Source organism: Struthio camelus, chromosome 23 (assembly GCF_040807025.1).
Source record: "Struthio camelus isolate bStrCam1 chromosome 23, bStrCam1.hap1, whole genome shotgun sequence".
Classification (NCBI taxonomy): Eukaryota; Metazoa; Chordata; class Aves; order Struthioniformes; family Struthionidae; genus Struthio; species Struthio camelus.
In genome coordinates this window covers 7,655,741-7,681,396 of record NC_090964.1, presented here as the reverse complement: position 1 = coordinate 7,681,396, position 25,656 = coordinate 7,655,741, and the positions used below count along the sequence as shown (strand labels likewise).

Sequence of the window (25,656 nt, the reverse complement as noted above, 5' to 3'; positions counted from 1 at the left end):
CTTTACTGCATGTGAAGTTCTGCCCCATTTCTGTGACAGCGCCTAGGGGTCCCACTGTACTAAACGGTCTCCGCCATTGAGCTTGTGCAATCTCTGCCTCGGTTTGTTTCAAAGGAGCTGCAGGGAATTAGGTGTCTGGCTCCTTTGCAAATACTGACGTGGGCAGACAAGGAGGAGGCAAGACAGAGGCTTGTACAGAAAAGGAAACTTGAAGTTAGCCATTGGTTCAGTATTAGAAGTGATTCTAATCCACTTTGTCCATAGTTTCCAAGGTGATGGAGCTGCCCTCATAAAGTGAAGGGAACTCAGTTTTGCTTTACTAACCCTGCACGGTGATTCAGTAATGACCGTTAGAGCTTGTCTGTTTCTCTTAATTACTGACCTGCTAATATCTGAAGGGCTTTTTTTTAGAAGAAATAGGCTTGCACAAAAGTGCTAAATGTGCTGAGTCCTTTCTAAGCATGTACTTTGTATAAATAAATATCCCAAATTCCTTTAAAGAATTCTTTCTGAGAAGTAGCTGAAAAAATTTATGGTCTTTTGTTTGGGCAATCTGCCCATGTATTCCGTCGAGAAATTTCTCAGAGTATTGTATTCTTATTTTAGAGTATCTAAGAATGGGGTCTGGTTTCATGATCCTATAATTATTACTTCTCATTCTGTTTCTGCCTTGTTACTGAACTGCTTCCCCTCCCGCCCCGAAAGACCTCATGTACCAAATGTCTCTGCTTAATTTATTCCCGAAAGATTTTGCTTCCGTTTTCGTCTACTTTTGGACTACTGATCTTTTTTAGCCTACATTAGAAGATTGTCTTATGAATCTTATGCTTCTCTGGTTTTGTTTCCTTGCTCCGCTTAATGTATGACAACTTTCTAGGAGGGGTTCGTGGTCCAGTGTGCTTTTAATGTGGAAAGAGACCACTGCCAAACCTCATTCCCTTGGGGAGAAATGCAGAAGTATTTCCTTTACTAAACTAAATAGGACATGCACACCTGGCTGGATCTGTGAGTCTTTGTTCCTATGTGGGCTTTAATGGCACCTGCAATATATCATTCTGTGATTTCTCCATTCTGTGCACTTGAAGGTCAGCCTGAGGGACGGAGAACCCAACTGAGCTGGGCAGGGAAGCTGAGGTCAGTAGGAGGAAATTGTAGTTCTTGATACGTTATACTTCTCAAGCAGCTGTTTATCTTCTTTGTTCTAAGCAAAAAGGTAAATTCTGATTTATGTTGATATTTATTCTGATAAAATACTACTACTTTTTCTCCTGCAGCTCATCACGGATTTGAAGTCTGAGTGGGTGTGTCTACAGGGTTGTCTCCTCACATCCATGATTTAGCTTTAGGAAAACTTGCAGAGTGACCATGTGACTGTATCTGTACCCTTCATCTAAAGATCAGGGCTTGAGATTTTAACAGTATCATGGTATCTACCTAATGGGGAGACAGGTGGTGTGTTATTTGGTCATTTATGTATTTTATTTTTAAGTTGTGTTTGTACTAAATCGTACTAGAAAAAGTGCAGTATTTTAAATGCTAACTAATGCATTAAAATCCTGTTGTGAACGAGTTTGCTTTTAACATGCTGGCAGGTTGAGGCTTGTAGAAGGGAATGTTTGATTTACTGGATAAAGTGAACATATTCCAACTGCAGTATCAGAAACCCACATGTCAGCAGCATTAGGGAGAGGCAACGAGAAAGTAAGATACTAATGGGAATCTGTTGTTTTGCTGTGTTACGTAAAGTACAAAAATAAATTCTTTATATTTTTTGATTCTATAGTTTACGACCATGTTCCTGGTTGACTAACGTGGCATGGTGAGCAGAGGATGGGGAAGGCACTGCTTTGGTTTTCCTCTTTGGCCCAAGTCAACTGATATGCCCTTCAGCTAGGGCAGGTTGTTTCATTTCAGAATTTGAGGTTCATCCCTTGCAAGTGTAGTTTAAGTTCTTTCCTGACTGTGGATACACGTACAGCATCAGAGGCCCTGATTTCATATGACAACTCTAGACACAATAATGAGTTTATAGTGAGGCATGACAGCTGCTGCCATCTCTGTCTGTGGGGTTTTTTTGGGGGTTTGGTGTTTTGTTTTTTGTTTTTTTGTTTTTTCTTAAGATAGTTCCAGTCTCACAAAACTTAACCAGTGGTGCTGTGAACTGACCTTTTGTTCTAGCAGGAGCATGATACTTTGTTAGAAGTGTAAGCTTGAAGTATAAATTCAGTGAGATGTAATGAATTATTAAGTTATGTCACTTCCTTACGCCTTTTTTGTAGTGCCCCAAATTAAACCTAGCGTAGTTGGCCAAAGGATTTTAGTTACAAAAACAATTACAGGCCTTATGCTATGAGAAACCCTAACAGTTCCTGTAAAATACTGGCTTGTTTCCCATTGGAAATCAGTGTTAAGAGGTCAGCAACTTCTAGCATTGGACCTTTAGTTTCTAATTAAGAGTTATGTTCAGTCTTTGGCACACAGAGTTTCCACTGGCTTCGTTATAAGTGTTCTGGAGCATCCCATCATTTGGTCCTCCGTTAACGCACCGCGACAGAGATTCTTCTCCAGCTCAAGTTGGTGGGAAGAGCTTTGCTTTTTATGCATTTGAGTTTGTCCTGCTGTCACTGAAACTTGAGGTGACAACAATACACGGCATAGTATCAGCCACATATAATAGTTCGTCCTGTTGCCCAGAATCATTCACTGGCTCGTTTCATCCCTTCAGTGCTTGATTCCCCAATGGCACCTAGCGCAGTTGCTGTACTGTTGTGATGACTTTGACATCAGAAGTGTCTGACTGCTCCGCAGAGCAAAGGTTATGCTAAATACTCTCTTCCTGTTTTTTATTTCCATGACAAATAACTTTGACCTTCAGAACAGTGAAATAGAGAAGTTTTTGTGCTGCAAAATGCTACGCCAGCTCCATGAGCCCAGAAGCTGGATTACGCTCAGAAGCTGGACTACGCTCAGTCTCCGAGCCTCCTCCGTTTCTGTCTAAACTCTGAATCCTCTCCATCTGCGGAAGTACGATTAGCAGATAAAATAGAGCGCAGAGCAAGTGAGAGAAATTGATGGACCTAAAGTCTGCTGCTGCTAAACAAGCCCAAATTGTTCCACAATGTTATTGTCTAGAGCTTTGAACTAATACAAAATATTATATGTTGTGAAAGCAATGCTTTTGAAACAGTTGAGCCTTCAAAGTGCACACTTTTATGATCCGCAGTTAGTGATTAGGCCAGCAGGGCTTAATACTAGTGTCATGTTTATACAGGCATTACCTGGTCTTTCAGTAATTATCTGTCAACATCTAGACTTTGGAACCTTGCTAGGAATAAATTCCTCCATGTGCAACATCTTCCAGTAGCCCCAGCTTGGTGCTGTCACCAGACTGCCCAAGGCCATCTCACTGTCTTCTTGGCCTTTGCTGCTACCACACAGAAGTCCTCTTCAAGGAACGCTGAGGTGCTGGACAGGCTCCCCTGGAAACAGTTGACTCTGAAGACAGTGGGGGCCAAGTATGTGTGGCTATCTTCAGAAGCCGAGTCCTTTTCCAAAGCACCTTGAATTGAGTGAATTGTATCACAGCCTCATCCAGGCAGCCAACGGCTCCCTGAGGAGCGAGATTAGGTAAGAGCCCATCCTGCTGTGTAAATCCAGCCCCTAAGGTCTGGCAGCTTTGTAAGGGTGTGCCATGCCGTACATATTTGTATAAGCTCATAAATGCTTTGGAAAGTTTTATTGCAAACATAAGCAGGAGAGCCTTTGTACTGAGTCTTACCTTGCCCATCATGGAGGAAAGGAGATCTGGAGAACGACCTACAACGTACATCTTTACTCTTGTCTTCATAACAGTTCGCAAAGACTACAGGAAAAGAGTTTGAAAATACAGAACTTTTTCCTCTTTCCTCATTAATTTGGACTGTCTTAACAGAGTGGCTGACATCTCCTTTCTTGTACTGCTTAAATTTGAGTTAGGACAGTTATAGTAAAATTTAACTATTAGGTAGTGTCTCTGACAAATTATGAGTGCACCCTGTTGAAATGAAGCCCCTTCTGCTCTGGGGAAGGATATAACCCAGGGAAAGTATGCAGTTGGGATCTCGTTCACGTTCCCAGAAAGGTGCCTCGTGTTCTTTCTTGTCTACGCAGGATGAGGCAGTAACTGTAAAGACACCAACCACACTAAATTTAGTCCCTTGAAAAGATGAATAGTGAGTAAGCCTTGATGAGATTTCAGTCTGTGATTTTTAAGGAACTGTGGTGAATTCTGCGCTGATTTTTTTTTTCTCTTGTTAAGGCCAAGAGATTTGTCTAAAAGCAACTAATGTGAGTCTTTGTAGCTATGCAAGAAAAAAAAAAAATTGTTGCTACCTAATTAGATCTTGAAACTCTAGTTCTGAAAGCCGGGAGAAAGCATCTGTGTTCTTGTTCTGTGGGTTCCAGCTTGATAAATTGTAGAAACCAGTCAACCAAGCAATACCAAATAGAAGCAAGGCCTGCGTTAGGAAAACACCAGTGTTTCTTTAGGAGAGAAATGTCTGTTAACTGCAATGATGCATGCTATTTTGTTCGTCCTTTACAGTCCTCGCTTGAAACAGAGGACCAAATGGAGCACGTGGCTGTCGCTTCCTCTTTGGTTTAAGTATTGAGGTGACTGGCACCAATACAAGAATTTATGCTTACGTATGACATCGTTATTGAAGGCAGCCAAAGTGCTTTACATGATGAATACTTGTGTATCTGATCAGTATTGATATTTCTCCTTCAGATCTAGATCAAGTGAGCTGTCAGTTGTGGATGTGCTTCCTGTCCTTTCTCTGCTTCCTCCAGCCAGCTCTAATAAGCAAATCGATGAGAGCACGCACAGATTTATATGTGTAATGTTCTGCTCTAGTTACCAGATCAAAGCACCAAGTAACCACATACCTCCTGCAACCAGGACTGCAGGAGAGTCATCTTCCTGCCGAGAGCCTGTCAGGTTCTGGCCTGTCACTGGTTCATTTTGTTAGTATGCCTGTACCCAATGTGCAGAGCAACCCTGTGATAAGATGGTTTCAGTTTCCCTTTAAGTTATTTCACAGAGTGGAAAAATACACTGTGAATCAAGTGGAATTAATGATATTTCCTGCTTCCAGTATGTGTTATTTCATACTGAAAAAGAGTGCATAATGCCAAATGCTGCATTTAGATATTAATGTTCTTAATCCGGACAGAAAGCAGAAATCACAGTCCCAAGCCCCAGCAAGATAAAGGGATTTTGTACGTTTATAGTGAGATGTAGAGTCAGGATGGAATTGTGTTTCTTTGCATAACTGAATTCCTGTATATAAGTGAGAGAAGCTAGAAGTGCTTTTATAACTGGATCTTGATGGGAAGAGCCAGAGTGGCCTGGCAGAAGAGCTATGTAGTTTTGCCTGGGTATAAACCTTCTCCCATCTCATGCTCCCTGCTGTGGTATCTGCTTTTGAGCGCTGTGTAATGACATCTTCCCTGCTCTGCTCTGGGCTCTATCAAAAGGGCATTCCTCCGCCACCACCTGATGAGTGACCTACAATGAAGCATTTCTCACCTGGAAAAAAAATGAGCGCTGCAAGGTCAGGAAACACCTCATTTTTAATCATGGCTTTTCTGCTGGCTGCCCATGCCAGACTTGGATGAGTCAGTCTCTTGAGGTTGCTGTCTCTTGTGAGTCTCAGTTGCTGGTGTTTTCTCTAAAGTAGCAGAAGTGATTGTGTAAGAATCTCACCATTTTTTGGTCTGACCTCCTTTTTTCTTTTTTTTCTTTTTTTTCACCCTTCACAGCTGCAAAGGAAAAAACTATGGTTTAAACACTAGAAATGAATATCCATGCAAATATTGATACATAGTCCAAATGTACTGTTTTTTAAACCTCTTGATTTTTGGAGCCAGCTCATCGTGTTCTGTTTGCTTATCTTTCTAATGGGGATAAGAAAAATAGTTAATAAAGAAAATCTGGCATTATGGCCTTATGTCTTGACAGATGTTAAACACTAAAGTTGTGGGAATCACAGACTTAATTTCTGTTCCCAGCTCTGTCGTGCTGTGTTACAGCAGGTTGGTCACTTCACTTTTCTGCACCTGCTTTCCCATATGCCACTTCCGTCACTGGAGGTTGATGGCACCTCAGCGCTGATGGTCTCTTGCTTTTTCTAGCATAGACCACGGTGGGGGCCTCAATCTCAGTTCCGTAAATCTTAAGACCTGTGATATCAGTAAATAGCGGTTAGTGGTGTTGTCGGGCTTATGCAGTGCTATTGGTGGAACAAAGCTCCACACTTTAGATTGTGGGGAATTAAACTACTATAAGGGGGTTTGGGGTTTTAAGCATCAGAGCTTAGAGAAGGTTCTCTAGCTTGGAAAATGTTTCAAGTGTGAGACTAGATCTTTTGCCCTGTAGGTCTTTTGTCTTTTCATCTTTACTGCTGGCAGACCCAATCGTAAGCCACTCTGGCTCTCCAAGCCCCGCCTCTGTCCAAGTGTGACTCATTAATAAGCTTATTTGCTTTAGCAGTGCCTTATCAATGAAACGTGAAATGCTAAGAAATGCACCCATGCTTGGGTTGTGCAGTCGGAGGTACCTGGGCTCGGTGGCTGCAGACACTCATGCATCCGGGCTAGTCTGCACCTGTTCTGTCCTCCAGAAACTTGGGAGTGAAAGGCACTCACGTGAGTGCGGGTCAGGGTTGTGTTGGATGAACCTTGCTCCCCTGTAGCTGCAGGAGACGCGGATGTGGAGGGATAGTGCAGCAGGAGCGCGTGCTGACAGCGGCCGTGCAAACCGTGACCTCCGTGGGGCCCTGGGCGGCCAGGAGGCAAAGCTCTGCTCCCCACCAGATTCAGCAGGAAGCCTCCGGCTGCTGTTGCCCAGTGTCTCGCATGGAGGGGTGCGTGTGGGCCCTGCAGCAATCCCGATTTCTCCAGCCAGCGTACAAGAGTCTGAAAATCATCTTTCCTCTTAAGTCTTTGCCAGGAGCCCCAACTTTGCTTGAGCTGTCCCCAAAGAGAAGCTGTAAATAACACTAGAAAATCCTGGACCTTTACTGATGTTACCGGTTGTCTCTTACCAGTTTCAGACTCAACCAAAATGCTGGATCAAAGATGCCAGCTCAGGCCCTCATCCTGGAGTTGTTGTCCATGTGGCAAAGCAGAGACAGGCATGAGCAGAAGAGTTTTGCTGGAGTGGCATATTATGAGCACAGCTGCATGTGGAAATCCCATGTTCTGATTAACGTATTAGGGAACAGCCAGATAAATCCATCTTATTACACAACCCCGTAGTAGCTGATTAACTTGTTGCATTGTAAAAGTCTTGAAAGAAATTAGGAAGTAATTATCCCCCTGCACAGACTGTGCCAGCTCAAACACAGCCTGGTCTGAAGATGCATAGATTTAAATCGTCACCAAAAAGGATTAATTTATGGGTTCATTTACAGGCAGATCTTCATCCTCGTAAAGTCAGTCACTGATAGAACCTGGGTGGCCACAAGTGATGTGCTCCGGTTTTACCAAGAAATCTGCTGCAAACATTTATGGACTGCTCTGAAGCATGTCATCGCTGCCTTTCTCTACCGATAGTATTTCTTACCAAGTAGTTTTCATTTATATGTTTCAGGTTGCTTTGTAAAGATCAATGTTGTTATTTCTGGTTGCAGATGAGGAAACGGGGGGAGGGGGCACTTCTGTATAGTGACTCAGTGAATCATAAACCAAACCACAAACTGAGCCCAGACTGAGGGCTGCAGACTCGTCAGCGTGGTTTCCAGTAGGAACAGGGCTCAGGTACCTTTTTTAGGTGTGATCTTCACATGACAAATGCAGACTGTCCCATGCAGAAATGGACTCTGGTCACATGCCTCTTTTTCGCACTGTAATGATGAATGCAGAGTAAAGCTAGCTAGCCAACTGCAGGTTATATGGTGGGTATCCTTCCCTGTTTGATCCCGTTGATCCTACTAATGGGTGGACAAACCCACTCCGTTGGTCTCTGGATGGATGTTTGGGATTCTTCTCTGGAAGTATCTGGAAGACCTTTGGGTGCTGAAGTGTCCCAGAAGTCAGCCTGTTCCTCAGAGCTTCTGAGCGTTTCACGTGCGCTAGAAACCCCGCCGGGCCTGCTCCCATACCTTCTGTCTCCCTGAAAATCTCCCTCAGCAAAAAGGAACTGAAAACCAGACGCACAAAGAAGAGGCTGTTTCCAAACGGATTTGGTTCAGGGTTTTTCGTGAGGCACCAGCTGCTCTTTTTAGCGTAAACCAGGCCAGCCGAGCACCTCAGCCGTCGGCGCCAGCTGAAGGTTAGAAGCAATTTTATGCTTGACGGCCCAGCGCGGGCGATAGGGGTGGGTTAGCCGCTGCCGCCGGTGCTGCTGCCGCGGGGGAGGACGGCTCGCTTTTCCAGCTCTCTGCCCTGCCTTCCCCGCGCCGCCTTTCCGCCGCTCCCTTGGGGCGGGGGCCGCCCGCCCCGCCGGGGCATCCCGGAGGCAGGACGGCGCTGAGCGCTCCGGGGGCCGCCCCCGGCGGGGCTGCGCTGCGCTGCCCGGGGCGAGCGGGCCCGCCCCGCTGCCGGCGCCGGCCGGGGGCGGAGAGCGGCGCCGGGGCAAGGCTGCCCGCGCCGGGCTGCGCTGCGCTGCGCTGCCGGCGGAGCGGCGGCCGAGGAGCGAGAGCGGCGGCCGGCGGCAGCCTGGCGTGAGTAGCCCCTGCGCGCCCGGGCCCCGCCAATGCCCTTGCACGCAGCACGCTGTCCCCGCAGGTTAGCGTGAGGTGGGGTGTTTTGGTTTTGTTTGTTTTCTACCGCAAATTTAACCTTTCTCCGACATAGGTTACTTTCTGCTATCAAAGACATGGCTGGGCGCAGGGGGGGGTTTCCGTGCGGGTACTCTGGATTTCTGTATAAGCGACGGTATACAGCCCAGTAAACGCCTCTACGTGTAGCAAAGTTCGTCGGTAACTGAAGCAGGGAGAAAGACAACACAGACGTCACCGTACGGTTTGCTGCTAAACTGCTGCTTTAGCAGCCGCCCGTTTCATTAACGGGAAAACCTCGCAGGTCTGTGACCGGGCCGGGCGGGGAGCCGCTGCCCCGAGCGCGGTCGCCGCGGGTGCGCTGCCCTCTTGTCCTGCACCACGCATAGCGGTTCCTCCAAAGCTGCTGAGCAGCGCGTTAGAAAAAGCTGGCAGATCAATACTTAACATGAGAAGGAGTAGGCGACTCGGACCATTGTGTTACGCGCCGTTCGCGGAGCGTCTCCGGCCCGGGACGAAAGTATGCTGCTGCCGCTCTTCGGGAACACGCTGAGGCTGCTGGCAGGTTTGAAGCGATTGCTGCTTTTTCATGGTAATTCAAGTACTTAATGCCCCGGGAAGTCCTCGCTAAAGGAAGCGTAGCGTTTTGTAAACAAATTTCACTGATGTGATGCATTGTGCTAGCTGGAGTCTTTGGACTGGAGGGTGTGATGGAGCGATTACAAACCAGGAGACAAAGTCAGGGCTGCCCAGGCTGGCCGCGCAGCCCCGCGGGACCTGCTGTCCTGCCGTGCGGCCGGGGAACCCGGCTGCCGGGTTTCGGGACCGGACGCTTGCCAAGGCCTTTGAACAGCGCTCATCGAGGATGTGGTGTAAGTGTGAGGTATCATGCTGCCTGTGTGTTTATCTACACAACGTTCTTGGAGGAGAGGGATGTGCCTCATCAGTTCAACAAGCTTGCATATGCAGTAATTGAAGAAATCTTGTGACTACCTTCACCCCACTGTTTGCTAAGGGAAAGGAGTTGCCAGATTTCTACATTGCATACAGATTTTTTTTTCTTGTATACAGAAGAAAACTTCAGGCTGTGAAACCTGAAGAGGGTCTTGCAATGTGGAGATGTGCATTATTCTGGGAGAACAACTTGAGTTGCAGAAGATATGGTCCAGTTACTGGGGAACGTGTTTGGATCACATGCACTCGTGGCAGGCACAGGACAACACTCCTGAAACTCAAATACACAACTGCCAGGAGACCTGGCTCTCTGCTTGCAGTAAGGCACAAAGGTTTCCTGTCCAGCCCTGCTCCTATCTGTCTGCTGCGAGGGAAGGTGTGACTTCTATTAGTTACACCAGATTCTTCTCTTTACGTGTGGCAATAAATAGCGAACCAGGCAGGAATAGGAAACTTAGTGGATGAAGGGGCTGGAGGAGTCTGAGTGACATGCTGAGAGCGGCCACGTCTCAAAATCAGCAACTACTGCACTCGGAGGGTAAAGCCCGCAGCTGCCGAGCATCCTGCAGAGCGCTGCTGCGCAGCCCTGGCTCCCGGGGCGATGCCTCACGTGCTGCGTTCCCATGCCCTTCCGCAGGCCTGGGATCAAAATTCCTGAAGCGTGGCTGTGTTGGGATGGGATTTGGTCAGGACTGGCTAGTGGCCTTGACCTTGCCTATTGTTAGTCACGTGAGAGAGGAGAAAAATGCAATGGCAGTGACTGTGCTGCTTTTATTGAGAGTCACAGAAGTCGGGAAATGCAGCCAAAATCTATAGTGTTCCTAGGCCTCTTGCAGAGAGAGATGATATGAGGCATGAATGGAGATCACAGAGGAAGAAAGCGAGAAATAAAAGCTGCCGGGATGTCTGAGTCATCCACTTTCCCACTGGCATAGACAGCTCAATGTTTTCACAACCACCTCTAAGAAGCAAAGAAGTTATAACACAATGCAGTTCCTGGGGCCTGGAATGATGATGCTTCATCCTTGTCAGCTGCCAGGGGGCTAGCTCCAAGCTAGGGACCCCCCCCCGGCCCCCCAAGATACGAGGCCGATGACGCGGTTGCTTCAAGTGCCAGGCAGGGTGAGCGGGCAGAAGGAGGGTGCCTCTGCCTTTATCGCCTCTCCGATTTGGATGGAGACAGCCTCCTGGACCACGCTAACCCTCAATTCAACCTGTCTAACATCAGCTTTCGCTATGGCAGAGCTGTGTGCTTGCAGAGGAGGTGACTTTGGCAGTGTTTGGCTATGCTCAGGCCAAGGTGGATGGGACGAGCTGAAGGGGCCATGGCAGCAGAGCTGGGGCACTCGTGCTGCCCACCGTCTGCTGCGCCATGGTGCAGCCTTGCATGCTGTACCGCAGCTTGGCACTTCTGCACAGAGCCAAGTGGAAACCCAAGTAATTATTTGGAAAGACAGAAGTTCCCATTTACTCATTAGTCTGTAATGGGAGCCTCAAAACTCTTGGCCCAGCAAATGTGTTCATCTTACTAAAGAAAAGAGAACATCCTTCTGCCAGGAAACAGGAGCTGTGCTGATTCATGTGCTACGGTTTGTGCTGATAAATAGATAGCTGTTCTCGGACTTGAAAGGCAGCTTAGGGTGTAAGCTCATTCCAGCCTCCCGCAGAACCGCGGTGCGAGCAGCGGCCGTCGGGTCTGCTCGGCACGAATCTCCCTAAAAGGTAAACGCAGGAGCAGCTGCTCCCGTGTCTCTGATTCTGTGGGATGTAGTCAGGAGCGCCTGAAAGCACATCTGGATTTGCCGTCCTTCCCGGGTTTTGGTCGTGGTGTGTATGTGCCTTTGGGTAAGTGATGCGCCCGGGGTCTGGGAATAGAGGGACCGCTGAGCAAGGTGTGCAGCGATGGCAGACTCAGGCAAAGCGGTTTTCTGGTTTGGGAACCAGTCCTGGTTTGGGCAAACCATTCGTAAATGATACTGGACTTTAGTTGTGGTTTAATTTGGCTGGAAAGGAAGGCCGCGTAGAGGATATGCGATATATTTCGAAGCGTTTGTCTTGTGCGTGTCATTTTTTGATTGTTATTCTTTTCCTTGCAAGTCTTAATTTGCACTCAGTAACTCCTTTCTCCTTCTCTGGTTACAAGTGGTTGACAGTATTTTAGCAGCTCTTTGCCCGTGAGACAAGTTTCCTGTATGCCTAAGCAAATCGTTGGATGTCTTTGCTAGGTTTCCCCTCTCCTCTTTGGGCTGTGCTCAAAGATAGCCAGGTGGCAGGAGGTAGTGTGTGTACAAATATGGGTATGCAAATACGTTTCTGCGTTTCTGAAAACCTCGTTCTTGTTCTTCATTATTAGGGCCCACATGGAAAGTTGCTCTGCTTAATGCGTGTGACTTGGCCAGTCCTTTTATAGGGAAGGGATGTGAACTGCCCGAGTTAGACAGAGCTCCCTGAACTCTGGGAAAAGCTGGAATCAGATCTGGTCGCAGATCTGCATGCCACAGCGGGAGCCCAGATCTGCCCCGTGCTACTGATGTTAATTAATTTCATGATGTTCTCCGGCTGGGCACAATGTGTTGACATGGTTTTTGTGGTTTCTATCAGTCCTGTTCCAGTAACGTGGAACTGGGCTACTGAGTTCCTCTTCTCTGCATAGCCCTGGAGAGCTGGGCTCAGGTTAGCTGTGGCCAAATGTCTCAGTGCTGACATGTGAGCTGTGATCAGATGTGAAATAAGTTTGGTGGGATTTGGTTGCCTTTCTTGGGGAACAGATGTCATTTTACAAAGGCCTGATGCATGGCACTTGTTAACAGTCTCTTTTTCCGTCTGATCTGAGAGGCCCAAGAGGTCCTGAGCGCAGAAGATTAGATTTGCTTGTTCCACAGGTGAGAGCTTTGCAATCTTTCTCCTCAGTGAAAAACCAGAAGCCCCGTTCTGGAAGCGCGTTTGTTCAGCAGTCTGACCAGGCACGATGTTTGCTCAGCGTAGTAGTACCGTGCTTTTCAGCAACATCTGTCCTGCAGTTCTTTGTGGTGGCAAGTCTAAGAGCGCCAGTCAACACAGCTGGGGGAATGAGTCCCGAGGAGCAGGGACGTGCTGCCTGCTGCAGGCAGGGCACTGACAGCTGGTGGTGGGACGCCGAGCTCTGGGTCTTTGTAGAGGAGAAAACTCTTGGACCGCAGTGCAAGCGTGTGTGAACACATTTCTTTCTACCTACTAGCCTCCTACCTGGGCTGATTTCATGGCACTGCTTTAACTTTCTGCTAGAGGGAAGACATTTCAGCATGTTGATTAAATGCCTGTCTGTGCTGCTCTTCATCTCTGGCTAGGAAGAAGCTGTGACAGACTTGATCTGCTCAGCAAACAACAAGTACATCAACATCCCCTGACCTTTTTTAAAAAGGTTTCAAAAGGGGTGTTGAAATCTGCCTCCACTGTCTGCTTTCTCTTAAAAGAGAGTGGTAAAGGCTTCTTCACCTGAAGGCACGGGCTGGCTGCACCACACAGCTCAGCATCTCCAGGGCATCAGCTCCATGGTGGCAGTGGCTGCACTGGGCAGCTTGTTCCCTCCCAGGATTTTTAAGCCTCTCCTCGTACCGTTGGTGAAGCTGCCAGCTCCGCTCCCCAGCTCCTCTCCTGGCTGGCTCCCCTCTGTCTCTGGGTTCTCCAGATTCCTGGTCGATGTGTAAGGCCCTCCTGAGTGTTCCTGTTCTGCCTGTTCACACTGCGAACAGGCGCCAAGCCCGTGTGCAAACACCGTGAGCGGCGACAAGGGTCCTGCCTGCCTGGACTGTGTCCCTCTCTGCTCCGGGGAGGTTTCTCCTTGTAGTCGGAGAGTGTAGCTGCAATACTGATTTCACAAGATCTAAAAGGCTCCTTAAGAAGGGCTCAATTTTCCTCTGTGAAGATGCCACTGACTCCAGTGTGTGGAAATGGCCGAGAGGCACGGCTGAGCTGGGTGCACAGCAAGTACTCAGCACCTTTCTTTCTCCTTAGCTCTCCTTGCCCGCTCCATTCAGCGTGAGCGATGGGCTGGGGAAGACTAGAGGAGTCGCACTTGGGATATCTGGCCTCTTCTTGGCTTTGGGTCTTTGTCTCTCCGAGTTTCCACTTCTGTAAAAAGGCTTTATTGTGACACACGTTGCAAGGAGCAAAGAGAATTTTTTGTCTAGTGGAGTAGCTCAGCTGGCCTGAGCGGGGCCGCTTTGAAGGTCCAAGACCACACCAAGAGGTGGGTTTATCTAGCACTGAATTCGCAGGGTAGCATTCCTCTATTTTCTATTTTTCTATTTCCCCTTTTTATTTCCCCCAAAATTGTGTTCCTTGTCATTTCTGAGGAGCTCCGGAGTTATGCAGATGGGGAGAATGCAGAAAGCACACCTTTCGCTGCAGGATGTTAATACAGGATTTGGACCAATTCCAGCAAGGGTTAGATTGCATTAATCAGGGTTTTGATGTCTGGAAGTGGTGGAGCACCTTCTTTAGTGATTATAGTTACATACTCTGTTTAAAGTTACATTTACCAGAACTACTGAAAACTCTGGCCCTGACTGAAACCAACGTCTGCTGTGCTGTGATTTCTTTTGCACACTACAGTCCCTGGGGGATTTTCTCCTTTCTAATTGGGATCCATCTGGGATCTGCCTTCCATTTAATATGGCAAAAGGGAGCATCTGACCTTTCAGACAGCTACCTGTTTCTGCCCTTTAAATAAAAGGCTTAATGCTGCAATTCCCATGAGAACAGTTTCAATCCTAATTCCGTCTCTCCTGCTTTGGGGCATTTATGAGCTGTGACTGGAGTAAAGCAGTTGCCCTGACAGAAAATCCAAGTGGGAGAGGCTTTCTACAACAGGGCAATTTCCTGCGCTGTTCCAGCCTTTCAGTAAATGGCAAAATCCAGCAAGGTACAGAGCCTGTTAATCATTTCTGCAAAAGCACTGAATCTGGTATTCTGGCACAGAAACCCAGCTCCGCACATGCGTCGTTGTGCTGCAGCTGGAACCCAAGTAGCCCGAGCTGCATGCCGAAGCCTGCGTTTTCCTGCCGTGCAATTCGGCGGTGGTTAGCTTGAGAAGGAGGATCCACCTGAACGTCGCTACTACTTTCCCGTGCAGTGTGGATCCATGTTACTTGTCAGAGAAGTTCTGCAGCAGAGCTGGATTTGGACCTGCATGAGCGCGGCGTGCAAAAATCTGCTGAATTCTGGTTTTCTCTCTAGGAACGTGTATAGCTGCAGAGAGTTTTCCAAAGATATCACCGAAGAGCTGAAATTAGCCCTGGAGTACCATAGACTTTTCCAGAGTGTTATGTGTACGGAACAGGGCTGACTTTCCGCTGCAGTAATGGAAGGAGACAGTCCTCAAGGGCAAGTTGCTTTTTTTGTGGTTCGTTTGTCCGGATCCGTTGAACTAGCCACCGATGGGCAGTTTGCTGGGAGCGCTGGAGCCTGACAGACCGTCCGAGCGGCGGAGACAAACTCCTGGCTAGCGCGACTCGAGGGAAGCGTAACGTGGTGCCGCTGATGACGGCCAGACTGTCGCGAGGGGTTCAGCTCAGCTGAGTTTCCTCCTTATTCAAACCTGCTTTCCATCCGGGCGCACGAGCCGGTGATTTCTAAAGTTTCTGTCACCTTGAGTCTCGTTCGCCCCCTCTGTGAGTCATTCCTGCCTTGAGATTCATAAAGGTGCCTGGAGGCATTTTTCTTCTTTCTGAATCAGTTTTCCAGGGTAATATTTAACTGGAAAATATACATCCTTCCCTCCCGTGCCCCTCCACCTGAGTGCTCTCAGAAACGCGCACGGCGCTTGGGACGTTGTCGGTGCGCGGGGAGCAGAGCCCCCCTTTGGCATGAAGAAAACCAGAGCTGTGTCATCTCAGGGGAGCTCGCGTTCGCCTTGGCTTCCCGCGACGCTTTGCACCTGCTGAAACATTCGCCGCTTCTGAAGCGCGGCCGTGCGGGTCTGCTTACTTCAGCCTTCCACCCATCGCTGTGGTGAGTCTTGTCATCCACGGGGCTGCGTTTTCCATTCCCGCATCGGAGGTTGTTTATGCTCACAGGCAGCGGTGGGAGCTGCTGCTCAGAAATATGCCTCTGCTAATACCTCTGCGCTTGGAAAGGGCTTCCAGCTGCTGCCGCGTTCAGATGAGTTGGGAATCGGTGTTTCCTCGGCTCTGGCTTTGTTCAGTGCTGGCTGTCCCTCGTGTTGATTTTCCTGGCAGAACTACGTGCAGGAGAACTGCACGTATCACATAAGCAGCATTTCTGGGATGCGGTGGTCAATCTGTATCAAACTGATGTAAAACACTTAATACAGCGGTGCATCCGATCCCCTCCAGAAAGCATGGGACTTACTGCACATGGGATGTGTCCCCGATTTCCAGATGTGCAGCCACTCTCTCAGAATTATTGTACCTGTGCAGCAATGCCGGGGCTGTGGATGCCCAGATACTGAGGGCAAATATAGAAAATCCTCAGTATGCTGGTGGGAAAGCACATGTCTGAGGGGAGAAAAAAATTATGTACGGTCTTCTTGGCATGGTACAGAGAACTGTGAGCGGGATCTGGATCCAGCTCCAAAGGTGCCACAGTCACCTGTGTGTCATGCTGCACTGCTAGAAGGGGATCTTATGATGCAAGGGCTTGTCCCTGGCAAAATGAGAGGTATTACTAACACACCAGGAGACCACTTGATGCATCTGGAAATTGGTGTGCTCAGTCTCTGTGTTATTTTGCTTTAAGTCTTGAGACACTTACAGAATCACAGAATGGCTGAGCTTGGAAAGGACCTCTGGAGATCATCCAGTCCCACCCCCCTGCGCAGGCAGGGTCACCTAGAGCACATTGTGCAGGGTCGCATCCAGGTGGGCTTTGAATATCTCCAGGGAAGGAGACTCCACAGCCTCTCTGGGCAACCTGTGCCAGTGCTCAGCCACCTTCACAGTAAAGAAGTTTCTCCTCGTGTTCAAATGGAGCTTCCTGTGTTTCAGTTTGTGCCCGTTGCCCCTTGTCCTGTTGCTGGGCACCACTGAAAACAGTCTGGCCCCATCCTCTTGATGCCCTCCCTTTAGATATTTGTACACATTGATGAGAAGTCTTCTCTTCTCCAGGCTCAACAGGCCCAGCTCTCTCAGCCTTTCTTCATAGGAGAGATGCTCCAGTGCCCTCATCATCTTCATAGCCCTCTGCTGGACTCTCTCCAGTAGTGCCAGTAGTTCTGACGGTGGTGTTGGAAAGTAATGAACTCTTTTCCCCAAAAAGACCAGGTGATGTCTTGCATCTTTCCCTCTTTGTTACAATAAGGCAGATCTCACAAAACTTCTTATTCGCCAGCTCTTGATATACCACCCATGAATGACTGATTTAGCATCCTGTGTGTGTACAGTCATAAGTTAAAAAAGTATAATGTATCTGGTCAAAAAGAGGCAATGTTGAAAGAGATCCTTTGGATTAAAAAAAAAAAAAAAAGGGAAAATGAAGTTGACAGCAAAGGAAAACCTCTAGTATTCCTTTCAGGAATAAGCTGCAAAATTGCTCCCAGGTCTCTCTTGATATCTGATACATCATCCAGGCATTGCATATAAATGGGCAGTTTTGTTTTAAATTTTGATCTAGTTCTTAAATGAATCGCTTCAGATCTCAATAATGAATTAGCTCAGTCTTCTGGAAGTGCAGCCATTGGACCAGATGATTTCTGGTAAATGTCTTTTTGAAGAACCTTACTAAATTATCGTAGCACATTAAGTGGAACGTTCTAACGCGAGTGTGCTTGAGATTCTGGTCTGTAACCAGTGGGAAGATGCCGCTGACTTGCCTTGTTTCCCTACCCTGGCTTGTCTGCATAGACAGTCCTGCCCTGAAAGAGCTAGAATGCACTTTGCTGAACGTGGTGGCGTTACTGTAGTTCACATGAATAAGTGCATTCACAGAGAGGGAGAGGAGAAATGTGCGTGGCTCAGCATTTTGAGGTGGAAGACTAGAACTGGGAAATCTGCAATTCACAGTCCAGTTTAGATATTGCTCTTGGGCAGGCAGGTCAATGACAAAGTCTGTCTGGCTTGAATTTTCAGACATGGCTTTCAAAGCCAATGCATTGCCTTCTGGGCACCTGTCGGCAGTTCCAGCAGCACCTCCGCTCTTGCCATCGGCGTGCGCTGAAGGCCCTTAGCCCTCTCAAGATAAGGCCCAGATGCCATACAGGCTGACTTTCTTGGCGTTTTTGTTGGTGCTGTTACTGCATAACAGAACTGACTGTAGTTTAAGCAACTTTCTCTGTCCCAGCAAGGAAAAGAAATGCTTTTATTATGTGTTTTAACAACAGCTAAACCTGGAGAGCTCATGCCAGAACCTGAGATAAATGCTTTTATAAAGGTGTTGGTCTGACATCAGAGCACGCACTTAATACACACACTCAGTACAGAGCTGTATTGTTTGTCTGAAGCCACGTTTATGCCTTAGCTCTTGCTAGCCAGTTTGGACTTGGATTTTTTCCCCTTCCCCCCTCTTAGAACCTCACAAGGTAAATTCAGGCACATTCAGGTCTCACTGAAACACATTGTGTTTTTATTACTTTTTGAAAATTACAGTTTGCCTCAAAACCCAGGCGATATTCCCAGTTCTCATGGCTTATTACGCTGTTGTAACATGAGCTAGGTAGCACATGACTGAACTGGCGGTGGAGTGTGTTTGGATTGAAGATGGATGGTTTGCCAGTTTATGGGGAGCTGAAGTTGAGTTTGGGACTCTTTAATAGAAGCCTACTTCCTTTCCTGCGCTGTGCCATGAATGCTCAATTGATTCCCCTCACTTGGAATACTGCAGGGAACAATAAAAATGCACAAGTTCAAACCACTAAGTATCCCCTGTGGTTAAACAAAGTAAACCTTGTTGCAACGATAGAGAATGTCAGGCCATTCAGGTAATCTGCTGAGGTAGGAGCAGAGCTAGGACAACCATCTGCTTCCACTGGGAACTGCTCATAAGCCTGAGGCTTATGCCTGAGCCTAGTTACTTTTAGGAAAGGAGGAAAACTCCATACTCAGAAGAATTTGCTTCTTTCTTGGATGAGAGTGATTTTGCTGCTTTTGACAAGTGTTAGGTTTTCTATTTTTCAGTCTGTGTTTGCCCACGATATAAGATGAAGTCATTATCTGTGCAAAGGATGAATAAATTGTCGAACTGAGATGCTGGGTCAAAACTAACACGTATTACTGCTGGAGAAACGATAGCTAATTGGTATCCAGCTGAAGGCCTGCAACACAGCAAAGACCACCTTTTTCTGGGTGGCAAAATGCTGAATTCTGTGTGTCTTTCTAAGCAGCACCTGCCTTCCCTGGCAGGAAGCTGACCCTTGAAGTCTAGCTCTTACGGAAAAACTCAAACAAACCTCTCTGTTGCCTGTCACCCCTCTTCTGTAATTGCCAGGTGCTGCAAGCAGTGGCAGGAGCTGTGTGACAGATCAGCTCTGATCCTGATCTCGCTATAAATGAACATGGCCATTCAGCTTGACAAGCAACAGGAGAGGGGGAGGCAGGAAGGCTTTATAAATGGGGGCATTGCTACCAGTTGCCAAAATAACCTATACGCTGTATCTGCCAAGGTGTTTTAAGTGGAAATGTGCCCAAGGCTTAACTCTGTGGAAATATTTCCAGCTCCGTAATATGTGGATGCAAAAATAACCAGCAACGTGTGCTTCCACCCCCAATCTCTAGAACTATGGGTGAATTAGTGGCTCTCAAAAAGCAAGGTGTGTATGCACAGAGGGAAGTACATACTGTGTGTCATAAAGAAAGAATGTCCTGTGATTGCTGTATCAAAGTCCATTCCTTCTCCCCTGCTATGTAGCTTTTATTGAGCACCCTTCATCTTCCAGATGTTTTTCTAAACAGAGTAGGAATCAGTTTACAATCGCCTCAAACTGATAGGTTCCCATGGACTTGACCAGGCTTTGCTGCGTCCTTGAGTTTCCCAACGCAAGCCTGGTTAGGCATAAACCTGCTGATTCATAGGTGAGGAATGGAGCGGAGGCTTCTTGCAGGCAAAGCAGCAGAACTAAAGATTGGCACCTCCCACCCAGGCCGGAGATAGGGAACCCCGGACCTCTTCAGCTGCTAATTACCACATGTAAACTCAGTGACTATACGATACAGGAGAAAAGTTTTGGTGCATTTTTCATTTTGCATCTCAGATTGTCACAGCCTGTAGGACAAACTCATTCTTTTGGTAAACAGGCAGTTTCACTGACAACAATAAAAATTTTCTGGTTATAGGTGACTCATGCACAGATAGCTCACCTTTACCAGGCTGGTTTGAACTAGATGAAAGTTAGCAAGTATGAATATTACAGGGCTTACAAACAAGACGATCAGCCTTCCCATTTGGAATTTTTGTTTTAGTGGCAACAACAAGAGAAAAATGCCTCTGTAAGCCTGGCATTTGTGCTCTCCTAGGCATAGGCAACAAGGTGAAAGTTGTACATGCCTTTTTCTGATTGTGTCTGTAGAGGAAATACTTGTTTGGCTTCCCCTAGCTTGCAGTGGCCAAGTTTCCATAAGCTCTCCCCTGGAAACAGAGAGACCTCGGATGGAGGGTCTCTTCAACTTCCGCTTGCAGACAGGTACGATCTTCATCAGCACTGCTGCAAAAAGAATGGGGTTGGGGAGAGGACAGATGCTCACAGAGCTGTTGTCAAAGCTTCAGCATCTCCTCACAGGTTCCATCAACACTTACGTAAAGCCTATCACTATGCTATACAATAAGACTGAGTAAACTTAACACAATATATTTCTTTCAGCATGGAAGGAACTATGACCGCAGTAGATGATCATGTTGCTGAAGTAACTTGGCCTTGGTTGAACAAAGGAATCATTCAGTCAGAGGAGAATGACCCAGTTACAGATTCTGAGACAGAGTTATTTTTGTTTTTTAAATTAAAAACCCCAACTCTTTTTAACTTAAGAGGACTGAACCATTTGACTGAGTCAACCTTGCAATTCCGATATTTCATATCCAGGCAAACATTTGGAAATAGTGACCGTTTCCCTTCCTGCCAGTTACTGGTCTCTCATTCCTAGTATATCTATTAAATGGAGACTCCCAAGTATAGATTGTGCTGTTGACTCAGCTACCGTTTTTTTTTTTCACCCTGCTGAAACAAAACCCTGCCTGTGAAGAGCAATCAGAATTGTACCCTGTGACTGCAGTCGCTTTATTTGGTGGATGCTACTTCAGAGGATCCTTTAGAAAGCCTTAGTAAGGGGGAAGCGGAGAAGAAAAAATCATGCGGTGGACAGGTTACCTGAGAATTGGTACATTTTCAGTCATTAACTAGTTGTCTGAATGTGTCTTAGGAGGCTGCCTTTCAGATTTGCAGTTCTCTTCATTACTGACTGATTTCTTTCCAGTTAATCTTCTGGCTGTTCTGTATCTTGTGCTATGTAAAATTAAAGCTACTAAGCACGTGTCACAGATCCACAATATCCCAAAGGAGTACAAGAGAGAGTAGTGCAGAGTCTTGCTTCATGTGTATACTGGGGAGCGTCTGAAAAGGGAAACTCAGTTGCAATATCAAGCGCTGCAAAATATAATTTAATTTTGGACTGATAATTTGCGAGTACTAGCTCTCGGAAGCCAAGAGTTGAAATGGTTTCAGAGATCTGTTTGAAGTGGTATTCACACCCTTCTCAGACTGAAGGAGTCTTTTAATGGCTACGGTTACAGGTCACGTTTGGGAAAACATGGGAAACACGCATAAAATCAGTAAGCATACAGACTGCTCTTTTGAGAACTAAAATTTTGCCTTAGCGAAATGCAGCAGCAGCTATATTTTCAGCTGTCCACTTGCAAGCTTGTCCGCTTTCAATAATAGACCTGAAATGACACTAGTATGAGTGAGCTGCTTTTCCAGCAATCACTTATTCTTTCTGACATAGTCAGGCTGTAATATTTTTTTTTTTTTCTCTCCGTGGGATAACCACTGTCTGCCATGTGACTTTTGGAGCTTCATGTTATGGGATTGAACTGTTTCTCTTCATGTTAGACAAATGAAGCTGCTTTAAAGTCTGTTCTATAAAAGAGTTTTGAAACCTTTCTGTGCTGTAAGGATTTTTCCTCCTTTTAAAGTATTATTAGTTCTATTATTAGCTTGCTTTGCTAAACCTCCTAATTGCCATAAATGAGAAGTATCCTTACATCACCTGTCAGCGATGATTTAATAACAGGAAAGCTGACTTTTTTTCCCCCTTTTTAAATACATTTTGCTGAAAAGTGAGTACCAAACTCTTCACAGATAATGTAAACAGCTCTGTAAATCTACTTTGGGATGGAGGATAGTGGGGGTTTTGGGTCTTTCCTCTCCCCCGATGCCCTCTCACTTACTGATTTGCTCAGCGTCCTGAATCTCATAATCTGAAGTGACAACCTAAAATCCTAAAGCATTCAAAATACATACATTAATGCTGTTGTACAACTTTTGGATAAATATATGCGTAACAAGGTGTTGTTGTGTTTATATCTTATTTTATCCTATTAATACTAAGCTGTGTATATTCCAAGCAAAATTGCTCAAGACTAGACCGTAGCAAAATTTCCATTGACTTCAGTGGGGCCAGGTTTTCACCACAGAGAAAACATTAAGAACCCCAGTTCAGTGAACCCCATTTAGTAGAAGTTAAATAATGCTCAGTCTTGATTAGGTAGTTGCCTAATTATCACTGAATTGTGCTGTCATGTTTTCGTTAATATTTTGTGAAATCACTCTTCATTCTTCTTCTGTAGCTGACTCAAGATGACGACAGCCGCACCACTGATCAATAACACTCAGTTCCCAGTAAATGTGACCGCAAAGTCTCAAGAACAAAGTCTCTATCAAAGTAAGAAAAATAATGAGGTGGCATTTTTTTGTTCCTGAGATGAAACTACCATATCTTGATTAGATCAGCAGCAATGTCCAAACTTATGTGTGTACATTTGCTCGTGTATTTAAGTATAAATGAGATAAAGAGAACATTTTTTTTGTGTGTCCTCTAGTTCTTATGCGGCACCTGAATGCTCTGGTAATAGCATTCAGTAATTTCAACTTAGCCTTCCCCTTCCTTTCTTGCTCCCAAGTGTCGCATCCCAAATTGTTCCCCTGAATAAAAAGTAACAAAGTGAAGTGAGACTTTCTGCAGCTTTTTAGTAAGGAACTTGAACTTAGCAAACTTCGAACACTACAATGGCAAGTTTTAAAATAAGACTTTTTCCCTTTCTGCTTCCCTGCTAGGTTCTGGAGCAATAGTTGCTGCCATCGTAGTAGGAGTGATTATTATTTTTACAGTGGTTCTGCTCATATTGAAAACATACAACAGGTAGGTGGCTGGGTTCTTAACTTCACTAGGGTTAGACGAGGTAAACCAAGATCACTGCTATGTGTATACTCTTCAAGAGGAATTCCAACTATAATGTACTCGATTGAAGCGTCCTGAATCTCACAGTCAGTGTCCTGTGACTGAATTGCTAAGAAGTGGGAGTAGGTACTTGATGGAGGATGTTCTTTTTAGGGACTCCTGTTGACATAGGAAAGGTTTGCTGCGTGCATCAAGGCCACCAGAGAGGAGTTTGCTTTCTCACTTTTTAGGGCATTAGGTTAGACTTGCACATCAGTTCTAGAAGCACTGACTTGCCATTTAGTATCTCTAGGATAAAATCCTGGCCTGTATTGAATTCTCAATAGCCAGCTGCTTAATGCAACTTGCTTTTGCTGGCATCTTCCCAGTATTTACCATGGGAGAGACCACAAGAAGTGCCAGCGCTGGTAACACTTTCATTTTTACCTTTACAGGCGCATGAGAGTGAAGCGAGAGCTGGAGCCCAAAAGCACCAAAACCACACTTTCACCTGCTTTAGGGCAGAACAGCAACAGCATTACTCAGCAACCTACAGTGACTTTCATACCTGTGGATATCCACATGCAGAACAGATAACTGTGAATGCACATCCTGCCTGTGAGAGAAAAGAGCTGGCATCCTTATTTACCTGGACCTGGGACTCTTCAGCAAAGCAGCACTGCATTTGGAACAGTGACTAGCTGTTACTTTGCCTATAGATTGCAGTTAGTCCTGCTTTCTCTCTTTGGGAGGAAAAATAAAAGGACTGGACCATGGCAGAGATCAGCTGGTGGAGGCATTCAAATCATCAGAAACCTTAAGAGCCTTCTTACAGAGCCCTGAGTATGGAATGACCAAATAAAACAAGCACGTTTCTGGTGGAAGAAAAGATGCGCGCTCATATTTCTTGAAGCCCTTGCTTACTCATACAGTTTGAGCTTTTTCTTTTCTGCAGTGACTGAAGACAAACAGGAAGAAAAACTGCAGCTCTGACTGGCTGAACCTGGCTTTGTTAAGATTTATGTGAAACATGTTTGTAGTCTATTTTATACACGATGGATAATATGTGAATTAGCAAAACTGTATTTATCTTTACTTCTCTTTCCTGTTTCTAATACCATATATGTATGGTTTTAGTTTAAAAAGTTACTTTGTATTTTGAAGAATTTTTAAAATGTTTCTATACGCTTGGTAACCGACCAGTTTCCAGATTAACCCTACTTTTAAGGGTTTTCACTCTGGTGCCAATAATTGCTCTAGGTTCATTGCTGGAATTCTGTTAGAATGTTTTGTCTTATACAAAAACTGAGGAGAAGTTCTTTAATTGAAAACGTAAACATGGAAATACAGTATAAAGCAAGTGAAGCTTCAAATAGCTACTTTTCTACAACTCACTTCCTGAAATGCTTTGTTCTCTAATGCAGATTAAGTTTGAACTATTTTTAGATATTTTTTCTAAAAAGTAACTGAAAGTGATGTTGTTTTGCAAGTGTGATGATTGTGGGTGTACAGTAACGCAACAAAAAAATTCCCAAGAATATTTCACAGCCCACTGAGTGTGAACATACAGAAGCATTGTCAGGCATTCTGCGGCTGATTGTCTCCAGTCTGCATATCAAAGCACCCCTGAAACGCTGACTGACAGAAGAGATGGTAATGATTCGGAAGAAGTTGAGTAGCTGAACTCTCTCTCAAACAGGAGTACGTGAGGTTCTAAGAAACACCATCTCTACCCTTTGACACATATCTTAAATATCATGGAATCGCTCACTCGAATAGCTAGACAAAGTGTGAAATGAATACAGTGGGAACATTTTAGCCTGGATTTATCGTGTTAAGGGTGTCCTTTATATTAAGACACTGCCAGAGCTTAGCTCTAAGCTATCATGACCATTAGAGGGCTCCAGCCTGTTTGAAGACTTTAGTAAAACTGTTACTAGAGTATTTTAACGCCTTTTAGAGAGGTGCAGAGAGAGAAGTTATTCTTGTCTAATTTAAGTGGTCACAAAGAGCCTGCAGCTTTAAAGCAGTTTTTCTTTGTCTTGCAGCAGTTCACTCACAATGCTTCCCAACGCTGTTACAAATCATGACTCCCCTGGACAGTTCCTCTCTTAAATTATACAGTGACAAAAACAAAGCTGACAGATCTCAGAGTAAAGTAGTGATTGACTGGAGCAATTTTTTTTTTTTTAATTTCAAGATATGAAGACATCTCTTGAACAGGTCACCTTTACTAACTGGTATTTTTGTGCAGAAACTAAACGAAAGCTCAATTACTTTGCAATTACTTTTTTAAATGAAACTGGAGCATGGCATCTTAATTCCAAACTAAACATTAAGACAGCTCTTTGTGACGTTTCTAAACCTTGTTGTAAATATTCTACTTGTTCTAGTTCTCTAACTTATTTTGGTGGCAATAATGACTGATATAATCATTCAGAAGGAACCGGGGAAGTCAAGAGACTTTTTCTAAAAATGTAAAGGAGTTGGCCTCTCGTTTCTGTCTATGAACATCTAAGGATTTTTTTTTTTTTGAGAATATTCCACTGTATAAAAATCAAGATCTTTAGAAAAGCTAA

General features: G+C 45.7%; 1 protein-coding gene and 1 long non-coding RNA gene across 10 annotated transcripts; one reads left to right on the top strand and one right to left on the bottom strand.

The window, feature by feature from the left end:
* Window positions 1-1,188: 1,188 nt before the first annotated feature.
* Window positions 1,189-25,656, top strand: NCMAP (non-compact myelin associated protein). 9 transcript variants are annotated; one of them, XM_009668262.2, is made up of 5 exons: window positions 15,493-15,707; window positions 16,823-16,978; window positions 22,488-22,582; window positions 22,975-23,059; window positions 23,533-25,656. In XM_009668262.2, the coding sequence occupies exons 3-5, from the start codon at window positions 22,498-22,500 to the stop codon at window positions 23,672-23,674; spliced, it is 312 nt and encodes a 103-aa protein (XP_009666557.1). In that variant the 5' UTR covers window positions 15,493-15,707; window positions 16,823-16,978; window positions 22,488-22,497; the 3' UTR covers window positions 23,675-25,656. The 9 variants fall into 9 exon arrangements, with proteins under 9 accessions (XP_068773661.1, XP_068773655.1, XP_068773662.1 ...); XM_068917560.1 differs by lacking the exons at window positions 15,493-15,707; window positions 16,823-16,978 and adding an exon at window positions 1,189-1,213; XM_068917554.1 differs by lacking the exons at window positions 15,493-15,707; window positions 16,823-16,978 and adding an exon at window positions 7,732-8,314.
* Window positions 3,723-8,518, bottom strand: LOC138062037 (uncharacterized). The gene is made up of 3 exons (XR_011136014.1): window positions 7,086-8,518; window positions 5,570-5,802; window positions 3,723-4,162 (listed from the first exon to the last, which is right to left on the bottom strand). It is a non-coding gene; the product is annotated as an uncharacterized lncRNA (long non-coding RNA).